The 24,399-nt window shown below is 47.2% G+C and overlaps 1 protein-coding gene across 1 annotated transcript in view; it reads left to right on the forward strand.

The window, feature by feature from the left end:
- Positions 1-24,399, forward strand: part of NECAB3 (N-terminal EF-hand calcium binding protein 3) — a 127,056-nt gene that overhangs the window by 29,204 nt on the left and 73,453 nt on the right. Inside the window, exons 2-3 of the mRNA XM_026656823.2 lie at positions 1,799-1,823; positions 7,482-7,590. Coding sequence (XP_026512608.1) covers positions 1,799-1,823; positions 7,482-7,590 — 134 coding nt within the window. The remainder of the gene's footprint in view (positions 1-1,798; positions 1,824-7,481; positions 7,591-24,399) is intronic.

Consider the following 24,399-nt stretch of genomic DNA (forward strand, 5'->3'; position numbering starts at 1 on the left):
CATTGATCTGTTGTGTATGGCCCACGGTGGGCTAGCTGACAGAATGGATCATTGATCTGTTGTGTATGGCCCAAGGTGGGCTATCACATGGAATGGATCATAGGTCTGTTCCATTTGGGCAGGACTTATAACACTGTTTTGTTACTGAGGAGCACAGCCTGTGAAGTGACTGCCTCTCAGTATAAGGTTATTTCCCTTTTTACGTTTTCATTATAACGTGACTAAAAGTCACACAAGCTTTGATCAGATATAACCTCTCGAACACGATACAGCCGTGAGCACTCACAGCCCGGCACATTATAACACTGCAGCATCTTTGGCGTGACTTACAAATGAACAGGCTAGACTGTAACCTCCTAAATTCATCTGAAGTCAGCCAGTGTGTACTGAAATTACCAGCCAATCCCAGAGGAATAAAGCGTGGAGGGAGATCCCCTTAACATTAGCTCAGCTCATCTGCTTTTGAGGTGTGTGGGTGGCAGGTCAAAGCAAGTGATAATTTCTTTTCCACCTCCTGCCTAATATTATCCATATTCTTTCATCAGACTCAAAAGAAATCAGTACAAAATGTATCAGACGTGAAACAAAGAAACAGATTACCCCATTATCCAGAATTACTTTAGCCAGAAAACTGACTTTCTGTAGCCAGCTCCTTCATCATACCCAGAATGACTCTTAAATGCATGTTGTAGTGGGCACAGAATCAGTTACTGCTCTGCCCTCACCAGAGGGGGAGGAGTTTTGCGGCTGGACGGGCTGCTATTAAGGAAGATCACATAGGGAAGGGAAGTCCCATTTCCTTAGTGCTGTTACTCAGCGATTTTTCTGATGGGTGAAATGCGGGAGATGCTGCACTAAGTGCTTAATGCTGTTGTCTTTTTAAGCAAGGGTGGCCTGGTGGAGAGTGAACTGGACTGGAATGGGCCTCAATAAACCTGGGTTCTCTTCCTGGCTCCACCGCTGGCTGAGTGACCATGGATGAATCACTGCTTTGTGCCTCAGTTTCCCTCTCTGTAAAATGGGCACAATGATACCGACTTCCTTTGTAAAACACTTTCAGATCTACTGGGGGGAAAGCCCTCTATACGAGTTAGGTGTCATGGTAATTATTTTGTTTAAAGGAGCTGAAACATTGAAGACTTTGAAGGAACAACCATGGTCATGTGCTTGTTGCATGTTGCAGGCCACATGCTGCAATCTGGTCCTTTCTAGTTTGGATCCCTCCATGCTCGCTACTCTAAAGCGAGCAGAGGAACAAAAAGATGCTCTGTGCACATGCTGGAGTTTGCTAAATCATAGACAGGCATCCTCAGGGCTCTGTAGATTGGAGGAGAGAAACAGCTTGAATAGTTTGCAAAGGAAAATCTCCTCTGAGCAAACCCATCCCACATTGGTAATTAACACTCCAAGGATGTGTCTACACAGCAGCAGGGAGGCTGCTTCCCCGTGTGGGCAGGGCAGGCAGACACATGCTAGCCCTGCTCCAGCTGGTGTTCTAAAAGTAGCAGTGTGTCTGCAGTGGCATGGGCTGTGGCTTGAGTTAGCCACCCCAGGTACAATCCTGGCCAGCTCCTGGCACATACTCAGGTGGCTAGCCTGAGCCATGGCCCATGCCACTGCTGTGTAGCCACACCCCTAGTAATTTGGGTAGATTAGCGCCTTGTTAGGGGTCAGCAAATTGAGTGTCCTGATTTGCTCTGCAGCAGGGAATGGTACTTTTCTGTCTCACGCAGGAATGAAAAGACGATGCCCTCTATCCCCAGTGTTGTTACAACACCTTCTGTGTTTTTCTTTTCAGGTTTTTCGACGAGCCAACAAGAACGGTGAGTACTCAGGACATTGTATCCTATCCCTGTTCCCAAGCTGCCTGTAGGAAAGTAGATTTAGTGCTTTCCCTATGGAGGTGTCTGCCAATAAAGTGACAAAGAAAAGAAAAACATCTCATCGGCTGTGAGGAAAAGAGCTCTGAACCTTCCCATCCTCCTTCCCTGGCTGCCTCTGGGAAAGCCTTTAGGGAGATAAAGAAATGGAGCACAAGGGTTGCCTGTCCAGATTAGACATGGGGCCCACCTGCTCTCTAGATGTCTTTGACAGTGGCCTGTGAAATAGCCGCCCCCCCCCCCCCCCGCCCCACTGGACAAGTACGGAATAACTTGCTCCTAGGGGAAGTTTCCTCCTAGCCCCCTTATCTGTGGTTGGTTTGTGGCCCAGCTGTATGAGGGTCTCTGTCTGACTGCCTTGTGTGGGGGTAGCGATGTATTTACAGAACTTATCCTGTGTTATTCTGGAGAACCTCGTTTTACTAATTGTGTGAACCCAGCAAATAATCAACTGCCACCAAAACCAGCTTCCCTTCTGCAGATTTAAAATTAAATAAGGTGCTCTTGGGCTGAGAGCCCAATGGAGCAGAATTCCTACGGTTCTGTCTATAAGGCCCTTCATATTCCAGGTGCACACGTATGCGATCACATTTTCAGGGCACCCTGGCTCTCCTGATGTTTGGTAATTCAGGCCCTTCCAATCTCACACAGAACTTTGTGCCATCTCTCATAAAAATTGTCCCAGCCCGTGAGCCCTGTGCTATTACCTAGAGCCCTAGGCATCTGGGTTTGTTACAACAGAGGAATAGGAGAGGTGGCTAACCCCTGTCTATAACCTGACAATCAGTGCTAACCCCTGCCTGCAGCACCCATACCCTGTGCTTGTTTCCATTATCCAGGCTGACCTCTATATCAGGCCAGGCCTTTGCTCTTTCCCTATAACCTGACGTTCATTTGATGATGCTGTTTCTGGTTTCATTTGAATTTGGCTGTTGTTGCATCCTCCCTGGCCCATGCTGAAAGCAAATTCACAGCCTATGCAAAAGCAAGAACAGACCCCCATGTAGCCCAGAGCTGGCGTCTGGCCTCCAATTGGCCAGCGCTAGCGAAATGAAATCAAAGCACACTTCAACACATGCACATTATGAGCCTCGTCCTCAGCTCACTTGTGCCAGATCTAGTTCCTCCCTACAGCCACCAGCACCTATACGACTGAAGGCAAACAACAGGGGAGAAAGAAGGGTTCTGCTTCCTGCAGTGCATTGACTTTGGCTGTTATGGGACTTCAATGGGACTGTATGACTTAGCTGCTACTGGAAGAACTCATATAGTCAGACCACAGCCACACATCTACCTGGTTAGCCTTTAGGACTAACAGGTCCCTTTCCAGTGAAGTCCTTGTCAGTCCCACAGGGCCCAGGATGGAGGGCTGTGCCCATCCCTCGTTTTCCCTAGTTCTAGACCTGCAGTAAATGTGCCTGACAGAAAAAAATTGGCCTTGAAGTATTGTGCTGGACCCATGGATGAAAACACAGTTTGAGAGGAGTAATCTTCTATCAATCCCTCCTGTACTGGCTAATAGTCATTGAGTTTAAGGCCAGAAGGGACCACTAGACCATCTAGTCTCACCTCCTGAATATCATGGGTCACCAACAGTACCCAGCACCTAAGCACTAAACCCAACAACCAAAATGAGACCAAAGTGAATGACACCGACAGGAGACTGGACTGTTCTGTGCCTCGGGCGGAGGTGCCCCAGTGCCTGAGACCCCTGCAATGTCAGGGAGATGTTTAAGTGAGATCTACCCAGATAATCCTAGCAAGTGACCCACTGCAGGGAAGGCGAACCCCCCCATCTCTCCCCAGGTCATTGCCCATCTGCCCTGGGGGAAAATAGAGCATGACAAGCCACATAGCCCAATGTGTTACCGTTCTGCCAGCTCTGCAATGCAGAAGATTTGCCCCAGAGCCAGAGAGGAACAAGAAGCCATTCAGCAAAGAGAACCTACTGTGACTGGTTCCCCCTGGGGCGCCACCTGGAACTGGGATACCGTAGAGCCCTCTGACCCACCAGCCTGGGCTCCCTCTCACACCGTGCTGCTGTGACAAGATGCAGAAACGCTCCTGGTCTTACATTTCCACCAGCATCCACACAGGCAGGGACACACCCAGCTGCAGTTACATGCAGGATCTCTGACCAGCCACTGCATGTGAACCAACAAAAGAGAGTCTACAGTCCCAGCTTTCTAGCTTAGGACCCGAGAGTGGTACTGTCCTGCCCTGGTCAAAACCCCAACCAGTCTGAATTTATTGTCCAGTTCACCTCCCCCTCAATGTGGAGAGGAATATGCAACAGCCCCTCTGAGCTAAGATTCCCACACACTTCACTCCAAACTCACTGGTTTAGATTAAAACATAAGATAAGTTTAGTAACTACAAAAGAGAGATTTTAGTGGTTATAAGTGACGGCAAACGGATCAAAGCAGATTACCTAGCAAATATACAAAACCGCAAACTAAGCTTAATATACTAGATAGGTTGGATATGAATAGCAGATTCTCACCCTAGCTGATGGTACAGGCAGAATTGTAGATTCTTAAGACACAAGCTGCATTAGCTTTACAGTTTGGGTTTTTCAGGTCTTCATAGACAGGCTAGAAATCCCTTTAGCCTGGGTCCAGCACTTCCCCCAGTTCAGTCTTTTTTCCTCAGGTGTTTCTAGGCGTCTTCTTGTGTGGGGAGTGAAAAACAACAGATGATGTCACTCCCTGCCTTATATCGCTTTAGCATATGGCGGGAACCCTTTGTTTCAAAACTTGGTTCCCAGACTGGTTTGTGGAAAAATACTGACATCCCAAGATGGACTCCAGAATCATGTGGCCTGGTCACATGTCCTTGTAGAGTCATAGCTGCCTTTACTTACAGGCTGTCTGGAGTGTTCCCAGGAACTCACCAGGTGGGAGATAAGCTTCTCCTAAGGCCTATTGTTTTCCTTAATGGATCATTGCCCTGAATAGGCCCTTCCCAACCAGCTATCTAGACCAGGGATCGGCAACCTTTGGCACGCAGCTCGCCAGGGTAAGCTTCCTGGCGGGCCGAGCCGGTTTGTTTACCTGCCGCGTCATCCCTCGGCCCACACCACTTCCCGCAGCCCCCATTGGCCTGGAGCGGTGAACTGCGGCCAGTGGGAGCCGCAATTGGCCGAACCTGCGGACATAGCAGGTAAACAAACCAGCCCGGCCCGCCAGGGTGCTTACCCTGGCGAGCCACGTGTCAAAGGTTGCCGATCCCTGATCTAGACTGAAAGCATCTTGTCTAGTGGGCATTACCCAGATGTAACTATATTTGAAGTACAGATACATAGTCAGTATTTATAACTTCAGATACAAAAATGATACATGCATATAAATAGGATAATCATATTCAGCAAATCATAACTTTTCCAATGACATCTCACATGACTTATCTTGTACAAAATGCATCATAATTATGTCATAGCCATATTATAATAATATTACTATGACAAATATGGGGTGCAGTATCACACCCACCCCACCCCCAGCAGTTGGAAGCTGCTGGCTATGTCGGCTGGACTCTGATGGGAATATGTCTGTATTTAAGAGATGAACCACGTAGTGTCAAGGTTTATTAAAAACTATTTCCCCGTGCTAATTTTTCCCCTACTGTTACTCACACCTTCTTGTCAACTGTTGGAAATGGGCCATCCTGATTATCACTACAAACATTTTTTTTCTCTTGCTGATAATAGCCCAACGTTAATTGATTAGTCTTGTTATAGTTGGTATGGCAACATCCATTTTTTCATGTTCTCTGTGGATATATATATCTTCCTACTGTATTTTCCACTGCATGTATCCGATGAAGTGGGTTTTAGCCTACGAAAGCTTATGCCCAAATAAATTTGTTAGTCTCTAAGGTGCCAAAAGTACTCCTCGTTTTTGTAGTGTCAAGAGTCCTCCCGGGAACCGCTCTGCTGAGTGGGCCTGACAAGGTGGGGAAAGGAGACCTTGCCTTACAAATGCATTTTGTAGCAACAGCAGCCAAAGGGCTCAGAGCCACATTCAAAGGGGAGCTGTGGGCTCCGATCCCCTGCCCCCACAACTGGATTCCTGGCTGTTTCCTTTCTCTGATCACTTGCCAAGCAGCATCTGGTTGCTGCGTTTGCTGGCATAGAAGGGGGAGAACCATATTTTACTCTTTTCCACTATTATACAGCAAGGCAGAGGATAACAGTCACTTGTGTGCCTGATGCGTCCCATGACACTTTTTGCAAGAGTTGGGTGTTAGCCCTGGCGTCCTTCTTAAACGCCAGTTTGGATCATAATATGCTGGCTCCCTCAAGATGTGACCACTAGTAGGTAGAGCAGGGGTCTGGGGATCAGGACACCCGGGGTTCTGTTCCTGGCACTTCCACTGACTCATAGTAACTTCTCTATTTCTTCATCTGAATTGCCACTTGCTTGCACCAGTGTTACACAGGTATAACCCCACTGGTTTCTTTGGCATTACTGTTGCTTTACAGTGGTATGAGTGAGAGGGGAATCAAGACATAGAATCCAGAGGCCAAAAGCCTGTTAAGCCCTCCTCCTAATTCCTCTTTCTGAGCTGGGTTATTCCCTTTGGTTTGGTTAGCCCAAGATTTTCACCTGTGGCAAGTGATTTGGGGAATCTCAGTTCTTAGGAACCCACTGTGAGACAACTGATATGCTGAGCCCTTGTCCTCTGAAGAGCAGGCCCCTTTAAGGCGCCTCACATTGGACTGCTAAAGACAGACATGCGTAATCACCAGTCCCTTTTGAAAAGCTTCACTAGTTTGCTGTCAAGCTTAGTTTGAAATGCCCCCAGTGATGGGGCTTCAGCAGCTTCCTCTGGGAGACTGTCACTAGCCCAGCAGACCTCAGTGTCAGTGAGTTGGTCCTTAGATTTTCCTTTCTGAAAATGGGATAATAATACTGAACTACAGGCATTTTATGAGGCTTAATTAATGCATGCTTGCGGTGTGCTTTGTGGGCCTCGCCTGGAACGAGCTATAGAAGGACTAAGTGTTATTATTATTAGAGCTGTGCAGAGAACAGAAGTTCTGCTTGGTGAAGGATCGTAGATTGCAAAATCTGACTTCATTCTGAATCGGAGAGAGAACTGGGGGCTTAATACTTTGGTCTCATTTGGGTTGGTGGGTTTAGTGTATGGTGATAACTGAACATTTTGAAACACTCTGAAGGAAAAGCCCCCCCCCCCCAATTTTTGTTTCAGTTCACTTCAAAAGTTTTGTTTTGACAAAATTCAACTTTAAAAATGTGCTTGTCTTATAGTGTAAACAAATGGGAAATGAAAAGTTCTTTCAAAATGCAAAATGGAAACGTTTCCTTCCCCAAATGTCGCTTTGACGTTTTGACAGTATCAGGGCTCTTTTTCCTTGCATCTCTTCCAAAACAAAATTCTGGGGAAATCGACTAGATTTCATCAAGTATTTCTGTTTTGACAGCCCTGTGTACTTTGATGGAATGTGGTTCCATTGAAATGTCTATGACCATCCAGAACACTCCCAGTCAGCCCACGCTTCTTGTATAGACTTTACATGGCCTGATTCACTTCTCTTTGCAGCTGTATAATTATTCCTCTCTTTTTATTTACATGCAGATGACGGCAAGCTGTCATTTGAAGAGTTTAAGAACTATTTTGCTGATGGTATTTTAAGCTCAGAGGAGCTGTGGGAGCTGTTCAGTGGAATTGACAGGCATCATTCAGAGTAAGTACTATAATGTCCTAGCCAAGAGGATGTGAAGCAGGATTTAAAACTCCATTGTTTGTGGATAGGGTGACATTTGGAGATTGGTGCAAATAAACCTCTGCAATAAATATTAGGCATGAGATAAATCCACATCCTGGAATTGTCAGATATTAAAATTCATTGAATACCAGATATGAATGTGGCTGCAGAGTCCAACATTTGGAGACAATCACTATCAGATTTATGTGAATTCATTCCAAGCAACATCCATTTAAAATTATGTTACATTGGTTTGCAGTTTAAAAATCTGTTTCAGAAATATGCACCACCGTCAAACCGTATTAGGCCGAGATAGAAGCATGCAATGGGATCAAAACAATGACAATTCTGTGGTGTTAGTGACACATGGGACCTCAATTCTCATTTACATAAAGGCTGCTTTGCCCCACCCTGTCAGCATAAAGGGGCCTTCATATGGGACTTAGAGTGACTGAGAATTGAGGCTACTTTCAATGAAAATAGTGAGCCAAGTTCTGATTTCTATAGGCTGGAGATATCCTAGAGGAACAGTAGAGTTACTCCAGAATTCCACTGTTACGGAGATCAAAGCCTACCCTAGTGTATCATTCTACGCAACGTACATCCAGATGGTATGGAAATGCTGTATTTAATGTTTGAACCAGAGTAAGGACAAATTGCACTTTTTAAAATGATGGAGGCCAATTTTATCCCTGGCATACATCCATTTAAATAAACGGAGTTGCACCAGGGAGGAATTTGGCCCTAGGCTTTCTACACCATCTGGGAGCAGCTGGACTCTCTGATCTGAGTAGATCCTCAGCACAAGCAAAGAGAGTCTCAGACTGCTGGGCAGAGAGGTCGTCTCTTTCCAACGCTTTCATTGTCATGGTATCTCAGTAGCTCACAAACATTAATGACTTTCCCCTGCCCCGTTGAGTTAACACAGTTTTCCCTGCAGTAAGACAGGAACTGAGGCACAGAAAGATGAAGGCCAGATCCTCAAAGGTAAGTAGGCACCTAACTCCAAGTCTGTTGCAAGGCCAGGAACTAAACCTAGATCTCTTTTGCTTTAACCGCATTATAGACTCTAAGGTCAGCAGGGACCATGAAGATCATCTAGTCTGACCTCCTGCACATCGCAGGCCACAGAACCTCACTCACCCACTCCCGTAATAGATCCCTAACCTCTGGCTGAGTTACTCAAGTCCTCAAACCATGGTCTAAAGATTTCAAGTTACTGAGAATCCACCGTTTACACTAGTTTAAACCTGCAACTGACCGTGCCTCGGGCTGCAGAGGAAAACAACCTCCCTTCCCCCACCGCCCTGCATTACGGTAGTAGCAAGATCAGGGCGCCTGCTGTCTTTCCATTTCCACCATTCTGCAGGGTCTCCAGCATATGGAACACAGGGTTTAGCATGAGCGGTGACAGCTGCCACCACCATGTTTGTATTACCAGAGATTAGAGTCTGTTCAATTTTTGCCTAGCAGCTGCACGGACTTGTGAGCTCCAAGGGGGATTCCGTTGTCAGAAGCCTGATTGTTGGTTCTCTGCTCTGTCATCTCCAGCAGACTTTTCTCCCCTTAGCCAGGTTTCAGGTGGAACCGACAGCTTTTGCATTAGACCTGTTTGTCTTGGAGGTGAGACTGTGAAACTTAAAGTGAGCAACCAGCCCGCAAACTGCATCCTTGCTCAGATGCAACATGGCTGAACCACTCAGGCAGGATGACTTGTGAAATGGTTCCTGTTCTGGTGCGGATGCTTGGATCTGGAATGTGTTGAACTGCCAGAGCTCAGAGAGTAGAAATAACTATAGAGATGGTGGCTTGGTCTGAGCTTATCTGGCAGGTTAGCACCCTGCGGGGCTCTGGCATTGAATCAGTCTCCCTGACACTCCCCGGGTATGGAATCAGCAGGTTGTCAGTGAGATCTTCAGGTGAAAGGATGGATCCCACTTATCTATCGGCGGCTATCAAAGCAAACAGTAAGGGGGGTTCCACCTGCTTATGCCATCTTACACAATTGACAGGCTGCAAAGACAGTGCCCTCTGCATGCTGTGCAGCTTGCAGTCTGATCGGGTGGTGTTTGATACCCACTTAGCACAGGTGTGAGGTGCTGCAGAGCCAGCCCAGTGGATGAAGAGCGTTTTAAATGGCTGACCATAATGAAGTTTGCCGTGAGATTTTAAATGAAAGCTGATTTTATCGGTAAGGAATAAAAGATCAGAAGAAGAATATCTCTCTATGTTCGTTATATGACCCCCCGCTGCCGCAGTATCTGAGCATCTCACAATCTCTAATGTTGTCCTCGCACCCCCCCGTCAGGCTGTGCATGGCTGTTATCTCCCTGGTGCAGATGGGGAACTCAGGCACAGAGAGACTGACTGATGTGGCCAACGTCACACAGGAAGCCTATGGCAGAGCAGAGCGTCAGCCCGTTAGTGATTATCTTCTACATGGAGGATGGGTGAGGTCCCAGAGGCCTGGAGAAGGGCAAACATAGGACCTGTCCTTCAAACGGGGAAGAAAGAGGAATTATAGACCAGTCAGCCTAACTTTGATGCCTGGAAAGATACTGGAACAAATAATTAAACAATCAGTTTGTAGGCACCTAAAGGATAATAGGGTTATAAGGAATAGCCAGCATGGATTTGTCAAGGACAAATCATGCTAAACCAACCCAATTAACTTCTTTGACAGGGCTACTGGACTAGTGGATGGGGGGAGGCAGTTATCCGGCATATTGGGGGAATGGGGGGTGCCAGTAAGTCAAAAATTCTGGTTAACTAAGAGGGAGGGAGTTTGGGTGCGGGGGGGGCTCAGGGCTGGGGGTTGGGGCGTGGGAGGGGGTGCGGGGCGCAGGCTCTAGGACGGAGTTTGGCTGCAGGAGGGGGCTCGGGGCAGGGGACTGGGGCATGGGAGGAGTTTCAGGGGACTGGATCTGGGCGGCACTCACTTCGGGCGGCTCCCCAGAAGTGGCGACATGTCCCTGCTACTCCTAGGCAGAGGCACGGCCAGGTAGCTCTGTGTGCTGCCTCTGCCCACAGGCACACCCCTGCAGCTCCCATTGGCCGCGGTTCCTGGCCAATGGGAGCTGCGGAGCTAGTGCTCAGGGCAGGGTGGGGCAGGGCAGCGCACAAGCCCCCATGGCCATTCCACCACCTAGGAGCAGCAGGGACATGCTGCTGCTTCCAGGGAGCCATGCGGAGCCAGGTAGGGAGCCTGCCGGCCCTGCACCAACCAGTCCCTATTGAAGATCAGAAATGCCAGTTTATAGAGCTTTCTGGTTGGTAAAGTGCCGGATAACACAGCTTTTACTGTATCTTGATTTTAGTAAAGCTTTTGACACAGTCCCATGTGACATTCTCATTAGCAAACTAGGAAAATGTGGGCTACATGAAATTACTATAAGATGGGTGCATAACTGGTTGAAAAACCATACTCAGAGTAGTTATGAATGGTTTGCTGTCAAACTGGGAGGGTGTATCTGTTGGGGTCTGTCTAGGGTCCCGTACTATTCAATATTTTTATTAATGATTTGGATAATGGAGTGGAAAATATGAAAGATGGGAGGGGTAGCAAGAATTTTGGAAGATAGGATTAGAATTCATAACAAGCTTGACAAATTGGAGAATTGGTCTGAAATCAAAAGGATTAAATTCACTAAAGAGAAATGCAAAGCACTGCACTTAGAAAGGAAAAATCACAGCCACAGAGTGTGGAATAACTAGCTAGGAGTGGCAGTACAGCTGAAAAGGTTCTCGGAGCTATAGTGGATCACAAATTGACTATAAGCCAACAATGTGATTCAGCTGCAAAAAAGGCTAATATTCTGAGGTGTATTAACAGGAGTGTTGTTTGTAAGACATAGGAGGCAATTGTCGTGTTCTCCTTAGCACTGGCGAGACCTTCGCTGGAGTGCTGTGTCCAATAATGGGTGCCACACTTTAGGAAAGAGATGGACAAATTGCAGAGAGTTCAGAGGAGAGCAACTAAAATGATAAAAGGTTTAGAAAACCTGACCGATGAGGAAAGGTTAAGAAAACTGGGCATTTTTAGCCCTGAGAAAAGACTGCTGAGGAGGGACCTGATAACAGTCTTCAAATATGTTAAGGGCTGTTATAAAGAGAACAGTGATCCATTGTTTGGTAGGTCCATTGGGGCTCAATCTGCAGCAAAGGAGATTATAGTGTGACATACCAGGGCACAATCCAGACCAGCAGAGGGCTGTATCACCCCTGCCCTGCAACCTTGGGTGCCTCACATGCTTTGCTGAAGTAGCTCCCACCTGGGCCACGCACAAACAGCATGCAGGTCATACCCTGAGTGTCTGTGTGTAACTGCAGCCTGCCAGCTACACCTTGGCTTTCACCAGCCTGGGTTATACTGCAGGTGACCCCAACATATCCCCAGTCCCAGATCTTCCCCCAGACATGTATGTCCTGCACTGCCCAGCCCTCTCCTGGACACAGTACAAATATATTAAATCCATTATTCCTTTAAGGGAATAACATGCCATCTTATTATCTTAAATAATTAACCAGACACTTCAATTTAAACACGCTGGATTAGATAAAATAGTAAAACAGTTTATTAATTATAAGGAGAGAGATTTTTTAAGTGAGTCCAAGTAATGAGGCATAAAAATCAGAAATGGTTACCAGAAAAATAAAGATATGATGTTTACCAGTATTTACCCCTATTGTGGGATGTTATCCAAGGGCAGAGCCATTGGATTCAGGTCCAGATCCAGTCTCAGCGAGCTATCACCACATCTCTGGCAGATATAGCTCAGCATGCTCATAAACTTGGGAATAGTTAGCGAGGCCTGTGAGCATTCTTTTGCACATAGAGGACACCTCCTACTGTGAAATTATCTTAGACCCTGACCTCTTGGAACTGCTTCTGTCCATCTGTCTATAGAATCATAGGGTTAGAAGGGACCGCAAGAGTCATCTAGTCCAACCCCCTGCCAAGATGCATATCGACCATTCCCCGTGGAACTAAGGCTTCTTCATTACTGGTCCTCTCCTTGTATCATCTATTTCCCACCCACTGCTATGCAAAGGCCTCTTCAGCATTGCTGTTCTTTGTTCATCCATTTGTGCAGCTGTTCCCAGACCCAGAGCTGCTTCTGTCCATCCATCTCTCCCAGTAATTCTCAGCCACTCTTCAGAGTGATGCTTCTTCAGGGCTGCTCCTGACTAGAGCTGGTCAAAAAAGGCCAATTATTTTTTGTGGGGAAATTTTGAAAAATGTTCAATTTTTTTCGGAATTCCCTGCAAATTGTATTTTATTTCATGACAAACAGAAACCAAACCCCAGCATTTTTTTGGTTTTCAAAGACAGTTTTTGGAAATCAATATGGGGATGTTTTATCACTGGAAAAATGGAACATTTTGACCAGAATGAAATTTTCCACCAAATTGTCTGTTTTGGTTGTTTGTTTTCGTCTCCCCCATAAAAAAAAAAATGTGTTGCTCAGAATATTTCAAGCAGCTCTGCCCCAACTCTGTCCATTGAGCAGGTCTCCGTCTCTGTGTGAGCTGGAGCCCTCTAGCCCTGCTTGGTATCATTCATGCAACGTCCACACTGAATGCTAGAGGAGTGATTCCTGTGCTCATGTGCACATACTCTTCGAGCTGGCTTGCGTATAAATGGCAGTGTAGCCGCAGCAGCAGTAGTAGTAGCAGTGGAGGCAAGGCTGAGCCATGCTGAGTACAAACCCAGCTGCCACTACCCGTGCTACCTTGGCGACACTGCTCTTTATACACATGCTAGCTCTCATTGCACTCCCGCGAGTATGGGCACATGAGCAGGGGAATCACACCCCTCATTCGTAGTCTAGACGTAGCCTCTGAGGGTCATTCTCACATTTGTCTCCATTGACTCTGATGTAACATTTGACTTTTAGGTCAGCTCCTGCTGCCCAGGGAGTTTCTTTCCAGAGAACACTTGGTTATACTTAGATTGTAAGTACTTTTGGGCAGGGTTTATAGTTCTGTTTTTGTACAGCGCCTGCTACGCAGGGGTCCTGGTCTGTGACTGGGGCTTCTAGGCGACCACAATACAAATAATAAATAATGATGTTACCTCTTTTGACATGAGCAGTTCGCCAATATTTGGGGCTTACTGGTTATTTCTATTAAGAAGAGAACTTAATGATGGAGTCAGGTATTTCTTTGATGCCATCGTGTTTATTTACAAAGATGTACAAAGTTCTGTTTCCCTGAACAAGGTAGGAATCAAACGGCAGGAGACAGTTTTTTTGTTCACACTACCAAGCCTCTTGCCGGCCAGCACTCAGCTCAAAAGCTCTCTCTAGGCTTTTTCTGAGAGCCACACTGCCTTTTGGCTGTCTCCTTAGCTTTCTGCTGATTCTCTGTCAGTTTCTGTGGGATTTCTCCTGCATCTCTCCTATACGCACACAGACACACCACAGCAAAATCAAATTAATCACCCACCCGTGCCTTTATCTGCCCCACCTCTTGGACCGCATGGCCCAGACATTGCCCAGGTTTGCACACAGTCTAGCCCTTGGGCTCTGGTTGTCCATTGTTTCCGCTATCGCTAAGACAGGGGCATGTAATTGTTCCCACATGCAGCCTGAATGGAAGGCAGCCATTATGCCAACAGCCTAAGTGAGCGGTGTCACTGCCTCACCCCCACATAACAATGATAACGCTCGACATTAGATGTGTCTGTGTCTGAGAGGGGAACGTCCTGCCTATGAACAAAAATGTTTCCAATAAAAATATAAATTCAATTGGCGACGTCAGTGGGGACCCGATTCTGGGGTGTTTGCTGGACTGGAACTCGCTGGCTTCAATGGGAATTGAAGTACTGGTGAGTTAAACTGAACAACTGGCTCCTGTGAGGTGCAGAGCACCCTCAGCTCCCATGGGTCAGCGTGTTGCAGGAGACAGCCCAGGATTGGGCCCAGAGTTGGGAAGTGCCACTGGACGTTCTGAGAAATGCTCCAGGCTGGAACCGGTGGGTGTGAAAAACTGTCATAAATTATCTCTCCCTTCTTGTCGCTCCAGTTTCTGGGCAACCTTGGAGCCCTCCCCAATACAGGTCACTTGCCCTTGTGTTGGAAACACAAATTATAAAGAGCCAGGCCTGAAGTGCTGCCTTTAGCCCTGGTGCTTTAGAGCATAGCAGAAGGCTCCAGTTTACCCACTGCCTGACAAGGCAGGTTTACCCCGGTGTCCACAGCAGATGACCCAGCATGGCCAGAAGGCACACAGCGGTGAGCAGGGTGCATTGCGAATCAGACCATCAGCCCACAAAATCAATGCTGCTGTCATCTGTACACAGTCTGACATGCTGCCAAGAAGGCCGGTCTGGGGAGCTGTGTCTCCACATGACTCTGGGCAGGGGGATGCATAAGAACAGCTCTCCTTCTCCCTTTGAATCCCACCAGCTGTGGTGTCATCGTGGCCAGCTGTCACTGGCTGGTGTCTGTGACAAGATGCAGAGGCCTGAGGATCTGAGATCATTGAGTGTCTCGACTCCAGGGTCAGCGTTCCTGATACAGCCCATTAGCCAGATACAGCCCATTAGCATTGACTGACCCGGGCTTTTCAGTGCTGCTGTTTGTGCACAGCATTCCAGATAAGGACAAGGAACCTGGCCTTCTGGGTAACGAAAACTGTGTAAACTGAACTCCCGTCAGTGTTCCCGTCCCTCTGCATTCAGCTCAGCGACAGAAGAATTCACCCAAACAGTCCCGGTGCTTAAACGCCAGCCCTTCCTCTGTGGTGCGGAGTGAGCACGAAGGGGTTTAGATCCCAATTCTGGAGGTACATGAGCAGATGCGTAACTTTAATCTGGTGAGTGGCACCCACTGACGTCAAGGCTGCTCCCTGCCCTCTTCTGGGTGTGTTTTCTGTTTAGATTGCAAGGCCTTTGGGGCAGTGTGACAGGCCAGCTCTGATTAGAGAATGAGCCCTGCAGAGAGTGAGGAAAGCTCTCCAGGGAGCAGGGCCGGGGAGAGACTGCAAAGACCCCAGGCCGGAAGGCCTGGGAGTTGGAAGAGAAACCTTGGCTTGTGTGGACCTATGCATGGACTTGGGTTGGGGGGTTGTGTTTTATTCACAGTTGATTTTATATTAATAAACCCAGTCCCCAAGGAGGGGTATTTTTTGACCACGAAAGTGAAGTTTATTTGAACAGTTCAAGAGGAGAAACTGAGGCAGACTGCCTGTAGCAGAACCCTAGGCCACAAGGGGGCACACCAGAGTCAGCCAGCCCAGTTACAAGCAGGGATCTGCCCCCTTAGAGATCTGTAAGGCTCCATGTGCAGCTGTGTTGCTATGTCAGTCGGTTACCGTGTATAACGACAGCATTGTCGCTCCAGCCCTGCATTGGTGACGTGCATTAGCAGGCTGTGACTTTGATCTCTGCACAACATTGAGAATATGAGGAAACCACATGGATGCAGTTGGGTCCAAATATCGGTGTACGGTAGCTATGCACACATACCAGGCCTAGCTACACACGGCTGCTCTGTTAGGATCTAGAACCTTCTGCGACAGGAAACAAGGAAGCCCACAAGAAAGTGTCCTACCTATTTGAAGGGGCACTCCCCAACCCTATACACTGCAGCGTTCTGTGTCTGCACCTCGCTGGCACCGCACCTCGGGCCATCAGAAAGCTGTGGACTTGTGCTGTGTGACTTGGGCATGGTCTGTGTATGGGGGGGCTGATGCCAAACCATCCCAGTGGTCTGCTGAAGTGACGCATAATGTGGGGGGCTCCGGACATGTTTCACTGTATGTGTTTTATATATGTGCCCCTTCTGCTCTGCCTCGATGGGGAAGACGAGGGCACTTGGCAGTGGGGCTGGTAGCAGGGGAAGGTGTGGCTGGGGGGAAGGGAAAGCAGGAGCGCTTGGCATGGCAGGGAGCAGCAGGGGATGCAGCAGCAGCAGCTTGGAAGGCAATAGAGATACAAGGAGGGAGAGGCTAGAGAGAGGATTTGAGGAAAGTGAGTGAGAGAGGAGCAGGGGGAGGGTGGAGAGCGAGGGGGTAGGAAAATGCTTGTCGTAATAAAGAACTATAGTTAAGTGGAGCGAGAAGTGGCTATGGGGACGTCTACACTGCAGCTGAACACGTGCAGTTGGCCCACGTCCGCTGACTTGGATTGCATGGCTCAGGCTAAGGGGCTGTTTAATTGCAGTGTAGATGTTCAGGCTCAGGCGGGAGCCGGGGGTCCCACGATGGGGAGGAACTTCGCCATGGTGATGAGTAACTTAGAGACAGGCCCGTCCCCAGGGATAAGGAGTAGTTCAGTCAGCATGCAGTCACGCTCCTGGGACAGCCTCTTCTGATGCAGGTTTCTGGGCTGTTGTACACCTGCCTTTTAGGGGCTGGACTGAGCCCACGAGGCACCAGCTCATTTCACAGTGGGCACAGAACAGTCGCCAGATGGCACCAACTTTCACTCCCTACTCCTGAGCTGGATTTGGACTGGTGACCTGACGATGGAATATTCTGTGTCCTTTACTGATCTCACAGCGGCACTTATGGGCATGGAGGTCCAGCATGGGGCAGGATAGTGTGCTGCTGCATCTGGGATCAGTTCTGGGCAACCTCTGGTCCCGCTGGAGAGACTGTCACTTTGTTCTAATAATTTATCCATGCAAGATGCTCAGGGAGACTTTCAGGTAGGTGGGCTGTTCATAAACAGGTGTGTGTGGGGGGTCCCCAACAGCAGTTTCATTATGTGGTTACATTAATTTTTACCAGAGAAGCAAAATTCTCTTGAACAGATACCAGCTCAGGCACAGAACCCACTCGCCTGCTTTTCAGTGAGTGAAAATAATGAAAAAACTAAAGATATTTTACCCACCTAACAAAGCAACTTACTGGCCCCTGGCTGTGCAGGATTTTATGAGGAAAATTATTTATCAGTTCACAAAAATATCCTGCTGGCAGCCCATCGAGCATAGGGCAGGGTTGGTTCTGGTGTTAGCCAAACAGATTAGACTTTCCCTGGACTCGGCACTTGTGGTGACTCTAGGTCAACCGTTTATTTGGGGGGGGGGGGGGGCTGTAACTTGCCCTGGGATGTGCATGTGCTTGTTAAAGGCCTGATCCCACTACCACAGAAGTGTTGACTAGCTGTTTAGTGGAGCCATCTCCCTGCTGGTGCTGCTGCTATTCTGAGCGCCCTGCCGGAGTGTGCACATGTGCTAATGAACTATGGACTGGCGGGAGAAACGCGTTGTCTGTGCGACTTGTGCAGTACAATCCTCTTGCTGCTGCTACTTTGGAGCCCCTTACCGGATGGGATATGGCTCTACAGTTCACTGCAGTGACTCTTAACCTTTCCAAACCACTGTATCTCTTTCAGGAGTCTGATTTTTCTTGTGTACCCCAAGTTTCACCTCACTTAGAAACGACTTGCTTACAGAATCAGACCTAAAATACAGAAGTGTCCCAGCGCACTGGTACTGAAAAAGTGCTGAGTTTCTCATTTTTACCATATAGCTATACAATAAATCAATTGGAATATAAATATTGTACATACATTTCAGTGTATAGTATATAGAGCAGTATAAACAAATCATTGTATGAAATTTTAATTTGTACTGATTTTGCTAGTGCTTTTTAATGTTACCTATTGTAAAACTAGGCAAATATCTAGATGAGTTGATGTCCCCGCTGGAAGATCTCTGTGTACCCCCAGCAGTACGTGTACCCCTGGTTGAGAACCACTGGTCCAGTGCACCTGCGTGTATCTAGAAGTGCTGTTCCGTGCGCTGTGAGTTGCACTTAGAACTGGGATGAAGGTCTGTTTATTTTACTCTGGTTTTGTTATTTTCTCATGTTTCTGGGTGAGCAGTGCTCTCACTCCCAAGTGCTCTCACTCCACTGCTCGGTATAAACTACTCCAGCCCTGGAAAGAAATATGGGCTTTGATTATTTGAAGTGGAAGACTAAGCTGCAATGGGAAAGCCCCAGAAAATGGAAAGTGAGAGCAGCGGGGGGAGTAATGTGGGAAAGAGCAGTTGGAGTGAAAGTGACACTATGAATCAAGGGGGATGAGAGCACGGGGGGAGCGACTCACTAATCTCAGAGGGAGTGGTGAGGTATGAAGCACATTCATCCCCATGAATCACTGACAGGGCCATTGAGCATTTGAAAAATCTCTGAAGAAGCACAAGGACACGGGAGAGTTTTGTTAAATCGTAATGTATTTGTGTATCTGCTCAGTGCTGAGGGGCATGGCTCCTGCCGCTGGCTTAACTAGCCATTACCTTGGGAGATGGAGTACAGAGACAAACACACGCTGGAGATTCATAGATTCATAGATTCTAGGACTGGAGGGGACCTCGAGAGGTCATCGAGTCCAGTCCCCTGCCCGCATGGCAGGACCAAATACTATCTAGACCATCCCTGATAGACATTTATCTAACCTACTCTTAAATATCTCCAGAGATGGAGATTCCACAACCTCCCTAGGCAATTTATTCCAGTGTTTAACCACCTTGACAGTTAGGAACTTTTTCCTAATGTCCAACCTAGACCTCCCTTGCTGCAGTTTAAGCCCATTGCTTCTTGTTCTATCCTTAGAGGCTAAGGTAAACAAGTTTTCTCCCTCCTCCTTATGACACCCTTTTAGATACCTGAAAACTGCTATCATGTCCCCTCTCAGTCTTCTCTTTTCCAGACTAAACAAACCCAATTCTTTCAGCCTTCCTTCATAGGTTATGTTCTCAAGACCTTTAATCATTCTTGTTGCTCTTCTCTGGACCCTCTCCAATTTCTCCACATCTTTCTTGAGATGCGGTGCCCAAAACTGGACACAGTACTCCAGCTGAGGCCTAACCAGAGCAGAGTAGAGCGGAAGAATGACTTCTCGTGTCTTGCTCACAACACACCTGTTAATACATCCCAGAATCATGTTTGCTTTTTTTGCAACAGCATCACACTGTTGACTCATATTTAGTTTGTGGTCCACTATAACCCCTAGATCCCTTTCTGCCGTACTCCTTCCTAGACAGTCTCTTCCCATTCTGTATGTGTGAAACTGATTTTTTCTTCCTAAGTGGAGCACTTTGCATTTGTCTTTGTTAAACTTCATCCTGTTTAACTCAGACCATTTCTCCAATTTGTCCAGATCATTTTGAATTATGACCCTGTCCTCCAAAGCAGTTGCAGTCCCTCCCAGTTTGGTATCATCCGCAAACTTAATAAGCGTACTTTCTATGCCAATATCTAAGTCGTTAATGAAGATATTGAACAGAGCCGGTCCCAAAACAGACCCCTGTGGAACCCCACTCGTTATGCCTTTCCAGCAGGATTGGGAACCATTAATAACAACTCTCTGAGTACGGTTATCCAGCCAGCTATGCATCCACCTTATAATAGCCCCATCTAAATTGTATTTGCCTAGTTTATCGATAAGAATATCATGCGAGACCGTATCAAATGCCTTACTAAAGTCTAGGTATACCACATCCACAGCTTCTCCCTTATCCACAAGGCTCGTTATCCTATCGAAGAAAGCTATAAGATTGGTTTGACAGGATATGTTCTTTACAAATCCATGCTGGCTGTTCCCTATCACCTTACCACCTTCCAAGTGTTTGCAGATGATTTCCTTAATTACTTGCTCCATTATCTTCCCTGGCACAGAAGTTAAACTAACTGGTCTGTAGTTTCCTGGGTTGTTTTTATTTCCCTTTTTATAGATGGGCACTATATTTGCCCTTTTTCAGTCTTCTGGAATCTCTCCCGTCTCCCATGATTTTCCAAAGATAATAGCTAGAGGCTCAGATACCTCCTCTATTAGCTCCTTGAGTATTCTAGGATGCATTTCATCAGGTCCTGGTGACTTGCAGGCATCTAACTTTTCTAAGTGATTTTTAACTTGTTCTTTTTTTATTTTATCTGCTAAACCTACCCCCTTCCCATTAGCATTCACTATGTTAGGCATTCCTTCAGACTTCTCGGTGAAGACCGAAACAAAGAAGTCATTAAGCATCTCTGCCATTTCCAAGTTTCCTGTTACTGTTTCTCCCTCTTCACTAAGCAGTGGGCCTACCCTGTCTTTGGTCTTCCTCTTGCTTCTAATGTATTGATAAAAAGTCTTCTTGTTTCCCTTTATTCCCGTAGCTAGTTTGAGCTCATTTTGTGCCTTTGCCTTTCTAATCTTGTCCCTGCATTCCTGTGTTGTTTGCCTATATTCATCCTTTGTAATCTGTCCTAGTTTCCATTTTTTATATGACTCCTTTTTATTTTTTAGATCATGCAAGATCTCGTGGTTAAGCCAAGGTGGTCTTTTGCCACATTTTCTATCTTTCCTAACCAGCGGAATAGCTTGCTTTTGGGCCCTTAATAGTGTCCCTTTGAAAAACTGCCAACTCTCCTCAGTTGTTTTTCCCCTCAGTCTTGATTCCCATGGGACCTTACCTATCAGCTCTCTGAGCTTACCAAAATCCGCCTTCCTGAAATCCATTGTCTCTATTTTGCTGTTCTCCCTTCTACCCTTCCTTAGAATTGCAAACTCTATGATTTCATGATCACTTTCACCCAAGCTGCCTTCTACTTTCAAATTCTCAACGAGTTCCTCCCTATTTGTTAAAATCAAGTCTAGAACAGCTTCCCCCCTAGTAGCTTTTTCAACCTTCTGAAATAAAAAGTTGTCTGCAATGCAGTCCAAGAATTTGTTGGATAGTCTGTGCCCCGCTGTGTTATTTTCCCAACATATATCCGGATAGTTGAAGTCCCCCATCACCACCAAATCTTGGGCTTTGGATGATTTTGTTAGTTGTTTAAAAAAAGCCTCATCCACCTCTTCCACCTGGTTAGGTGGCCTGTAGTAGACTCCTAGCATGACATCACCCTTGTTTTTTTACCCCTTTTAGCCTAACCCAGAGACTCTCAACACTTCCGTCTCCTATGTCCATCTCTACCTCAGTCCAAGTGTGTACATTTTCAATATATAAGGCAACACCTCCTCCCTTTTTCCCCTGTCTATCCTTCCTGAGCAAGCTGTATCCATCCACACCAACATTCTAATCATGTGTATTATCCCACCAAGTTTCAGTGATGCCAACAATGTCATAGTTGTATTTATTTATTAGCACTTCCAGTTCTTCCTGCTTATTACCCATACTTCTCGCATTTGTATATAGGCATCTAAGATACTGGTTTGATCTTTCCTCCCAGTTTTGTTCTGACCCTCCTTTCTCTCTGCCAATATAGCCCACACTCCCTCTCGTTTCCAACCCATCTCCCAGGTCTCCATGTTCCCCACTTACCTGTGGGCTTTGCTCACCTGTCCCCGTCGAACCTAGTTTAAAGCCCTCCTCACTAGGTTAGCCAGTCTGTGTCCAAATAGGGTCTTTCCCCTCCTCGAAAAGTGAACGCCATCTCTGCCTAGCAGTCCTTCCTCAAATAGCATCCCGTGGTCTAGGAAGCCAAAGCCCTCCTGGCGACACCATCTTCGCAGCCAGGCATTCACCTCCATGATGCATCTGTCTCTGCCCGGGCCCCTACCTTTGACAGGAAGAATCGAAGAGAATACCACCTGCGCTCCAAACTCCTTCATCTGTACTCCCAGAGCCCTGTAGTCACTCTTGATCCACTCAGTGTCACACCGCGCAGTATCATTTGTGCCCACATGGATGAGTAGCATAGGGTAGTAGTCAGAGGGCTGGATAATCCTCGACAATGCCTCCGTAACGTCTCGGATATGGGCTCCCGGCAGGCAGCATACCTCCCGAGATGAAATGTCAGGGCGACAGATGGGCGCCTCCGTCCCCCTCAGCAGAGAGTCTCCGACCACCACTACCCTACGTTTCCTATTGAGCTGGCTAGATTTCACATGCTGGCTTGCCAAATGGAATGAAGGCCTTCCAGGGAAAAGGAGGTAGAGGGATTGTACCTGTGCAAGGAAGTGTATTCCCACTGAGTGGACTGAGAGCAGGCAGACAGCTGATTTCCCAGGAAAAGCCAGAGGACGTGATTGCCCTTGAATAGCTTTTCCAAGAATGACTGAGAGACAAGAAGCCTGTTTCTTTGAAGACACAGCTATTCTGAGCGGAAACTCACAAGACTGGTCAGTCATATTACTGAGAAAGAAGCAAGGCTGGTCGGATAAGGTGCAGCACCCTGGTGCACATGCCATAGATGCGCTGGGTACAGCTGTGTGCCCAGGACTCTCTCTCACCCTTTTAATTCTCAGGGCAGGCGCAGAGGTTAAATGGATCTCAGAGAACATCCTCTGCTGATTTGACTCCCAAAGCATCACATGCCCAGCCGCACTCCCTCTCTCTAATCAGCACTGCCTGGGAAATAGCCAGCAGGAGTGGGGAGCGACTGGATTATTTGCATTCAGTGAGACAGCTCAATTATGAGAAACATTTTCACTGGCACCAATCACCCCTTCTGCTTCCCTTGTGACTTCCCATTGCCTAAAGCAGGCCAAGTCTCTCCAGCAGTCGGCTCAGATCCACAGCAGGCTGATGGGATAGGCTGTGATGGGGATACCTCCTGAGTTCCTACCAAGGGCATGCTCATTAAGACCCATCACCCGCACTCTAGGCGGTGAGAGTGGCTCATAGGTCACTTCAGGTTCTGCCCCAAACTCTAATCAATTCATGTTTGCAAAGCACGTTGAGCTCCTCAGATGGCAGGCGATAATGTAAGTTCTGATTTTAATAAGCATGCACCTTGGGAATGCATTTTTGCCTGCAAAGCAGTCAGAGCAGAATGAGGAGACACTTTTAATAATCTGTGGCAGACTGTCTTTCCAAAGTGTGATCATATCTAGGTCACTGCTGCCCTGCACTCTTCTCAGCTCCTGCTCTCACACATGGAGAGGATGTGGATATTACACCATCTCATTAGCCAAGGGAATGGTATAAATAAGATGGGGCCAAATGCTGGGCGATGGTGCAAAGTCTGAGTCAAAGGACTTTGGTCTGCATGAAAATGTCTTTCCCTACCCTCGGTCTGTGCTCGGAGACTCACTTTTTACATTGCTGCCCGGGAGGGGCCAGCTTTGATTTGCCTGAATTTGAACCCACTTGAAGATTGACTTGATCAGCATTGGGTTCCCACCCTGCTGGGTAAGACTGTGCAGAAAGGGAGCCAAGAGAAAATACCTAACGAAGCAACCTGATGGGAATTGGGGCAGAGAGACAGGGGAGAGTGAAAACAAATCCAGAGAGACTGGGAGACAAAGAAGCAGCGAGGGGCACAGAGACTATTCAAATGAAAAGAAGAAATGCAGTTGATATGGTGTGTATAGGATCATGCTTGTGCCAGCTGAGTTTCTATCATATAGGGCCTGATCCCCAACTCCTTGAAAACTGTGGGGATCTCTCCAGTGACCTCACTGGGCTTTTTTGGATCAGGCCTGGAGAAACAGGCTGATCTACAGCAAGAAAAAAACATGTTGATTTGTAAACAGACTCATCCTTTTGGGTGGAACTGCAGGCCAAAGTCTAACCCTGTCACACTCGGGCAGCACAGCAGGGTTTCATGTGTGTTACAGGCACTTTGACGCTCTGGTGATGGGCGCTGGCAGAGACCCAGAGGTGAGGATAGAAGTTGGCCCCATGAGTGTAAGTTAGAGGGGGGAAAGATTAAGAACAGATGAGATGAACATCTGTAAGGGATGGTCAAGGTTTACTTGGTCCTGCTCAGTGCAATGGGCTGGGCTTGATGACCTCTCAAGTCTCTTCCAGCCCATTTCTATGATTCCTCAAATAAAACTAGTTCATGAACCTAAAAACTGGATCAAAAATTTCTCCAGATCACAAACTCTCCAAGTGTGGACTTCAC

Source organism: Terrapene carolina, unplaced genomic scaffold, assembly GCF_002925995.2.
Source record: "Terrapene carolina triunguis isolate 2854851 unplaced genomic scaffold, T_m_triunguis-2.0 Scaffold233, whole genome shotgun sequence".
In the NCBI taxonomy this organism is placed as follows: domain Eukaryota; kingdom Metazoa; phylum Chordata; order Testudines; family Emydidae; genus Terrapene; species Terrapene triunguis.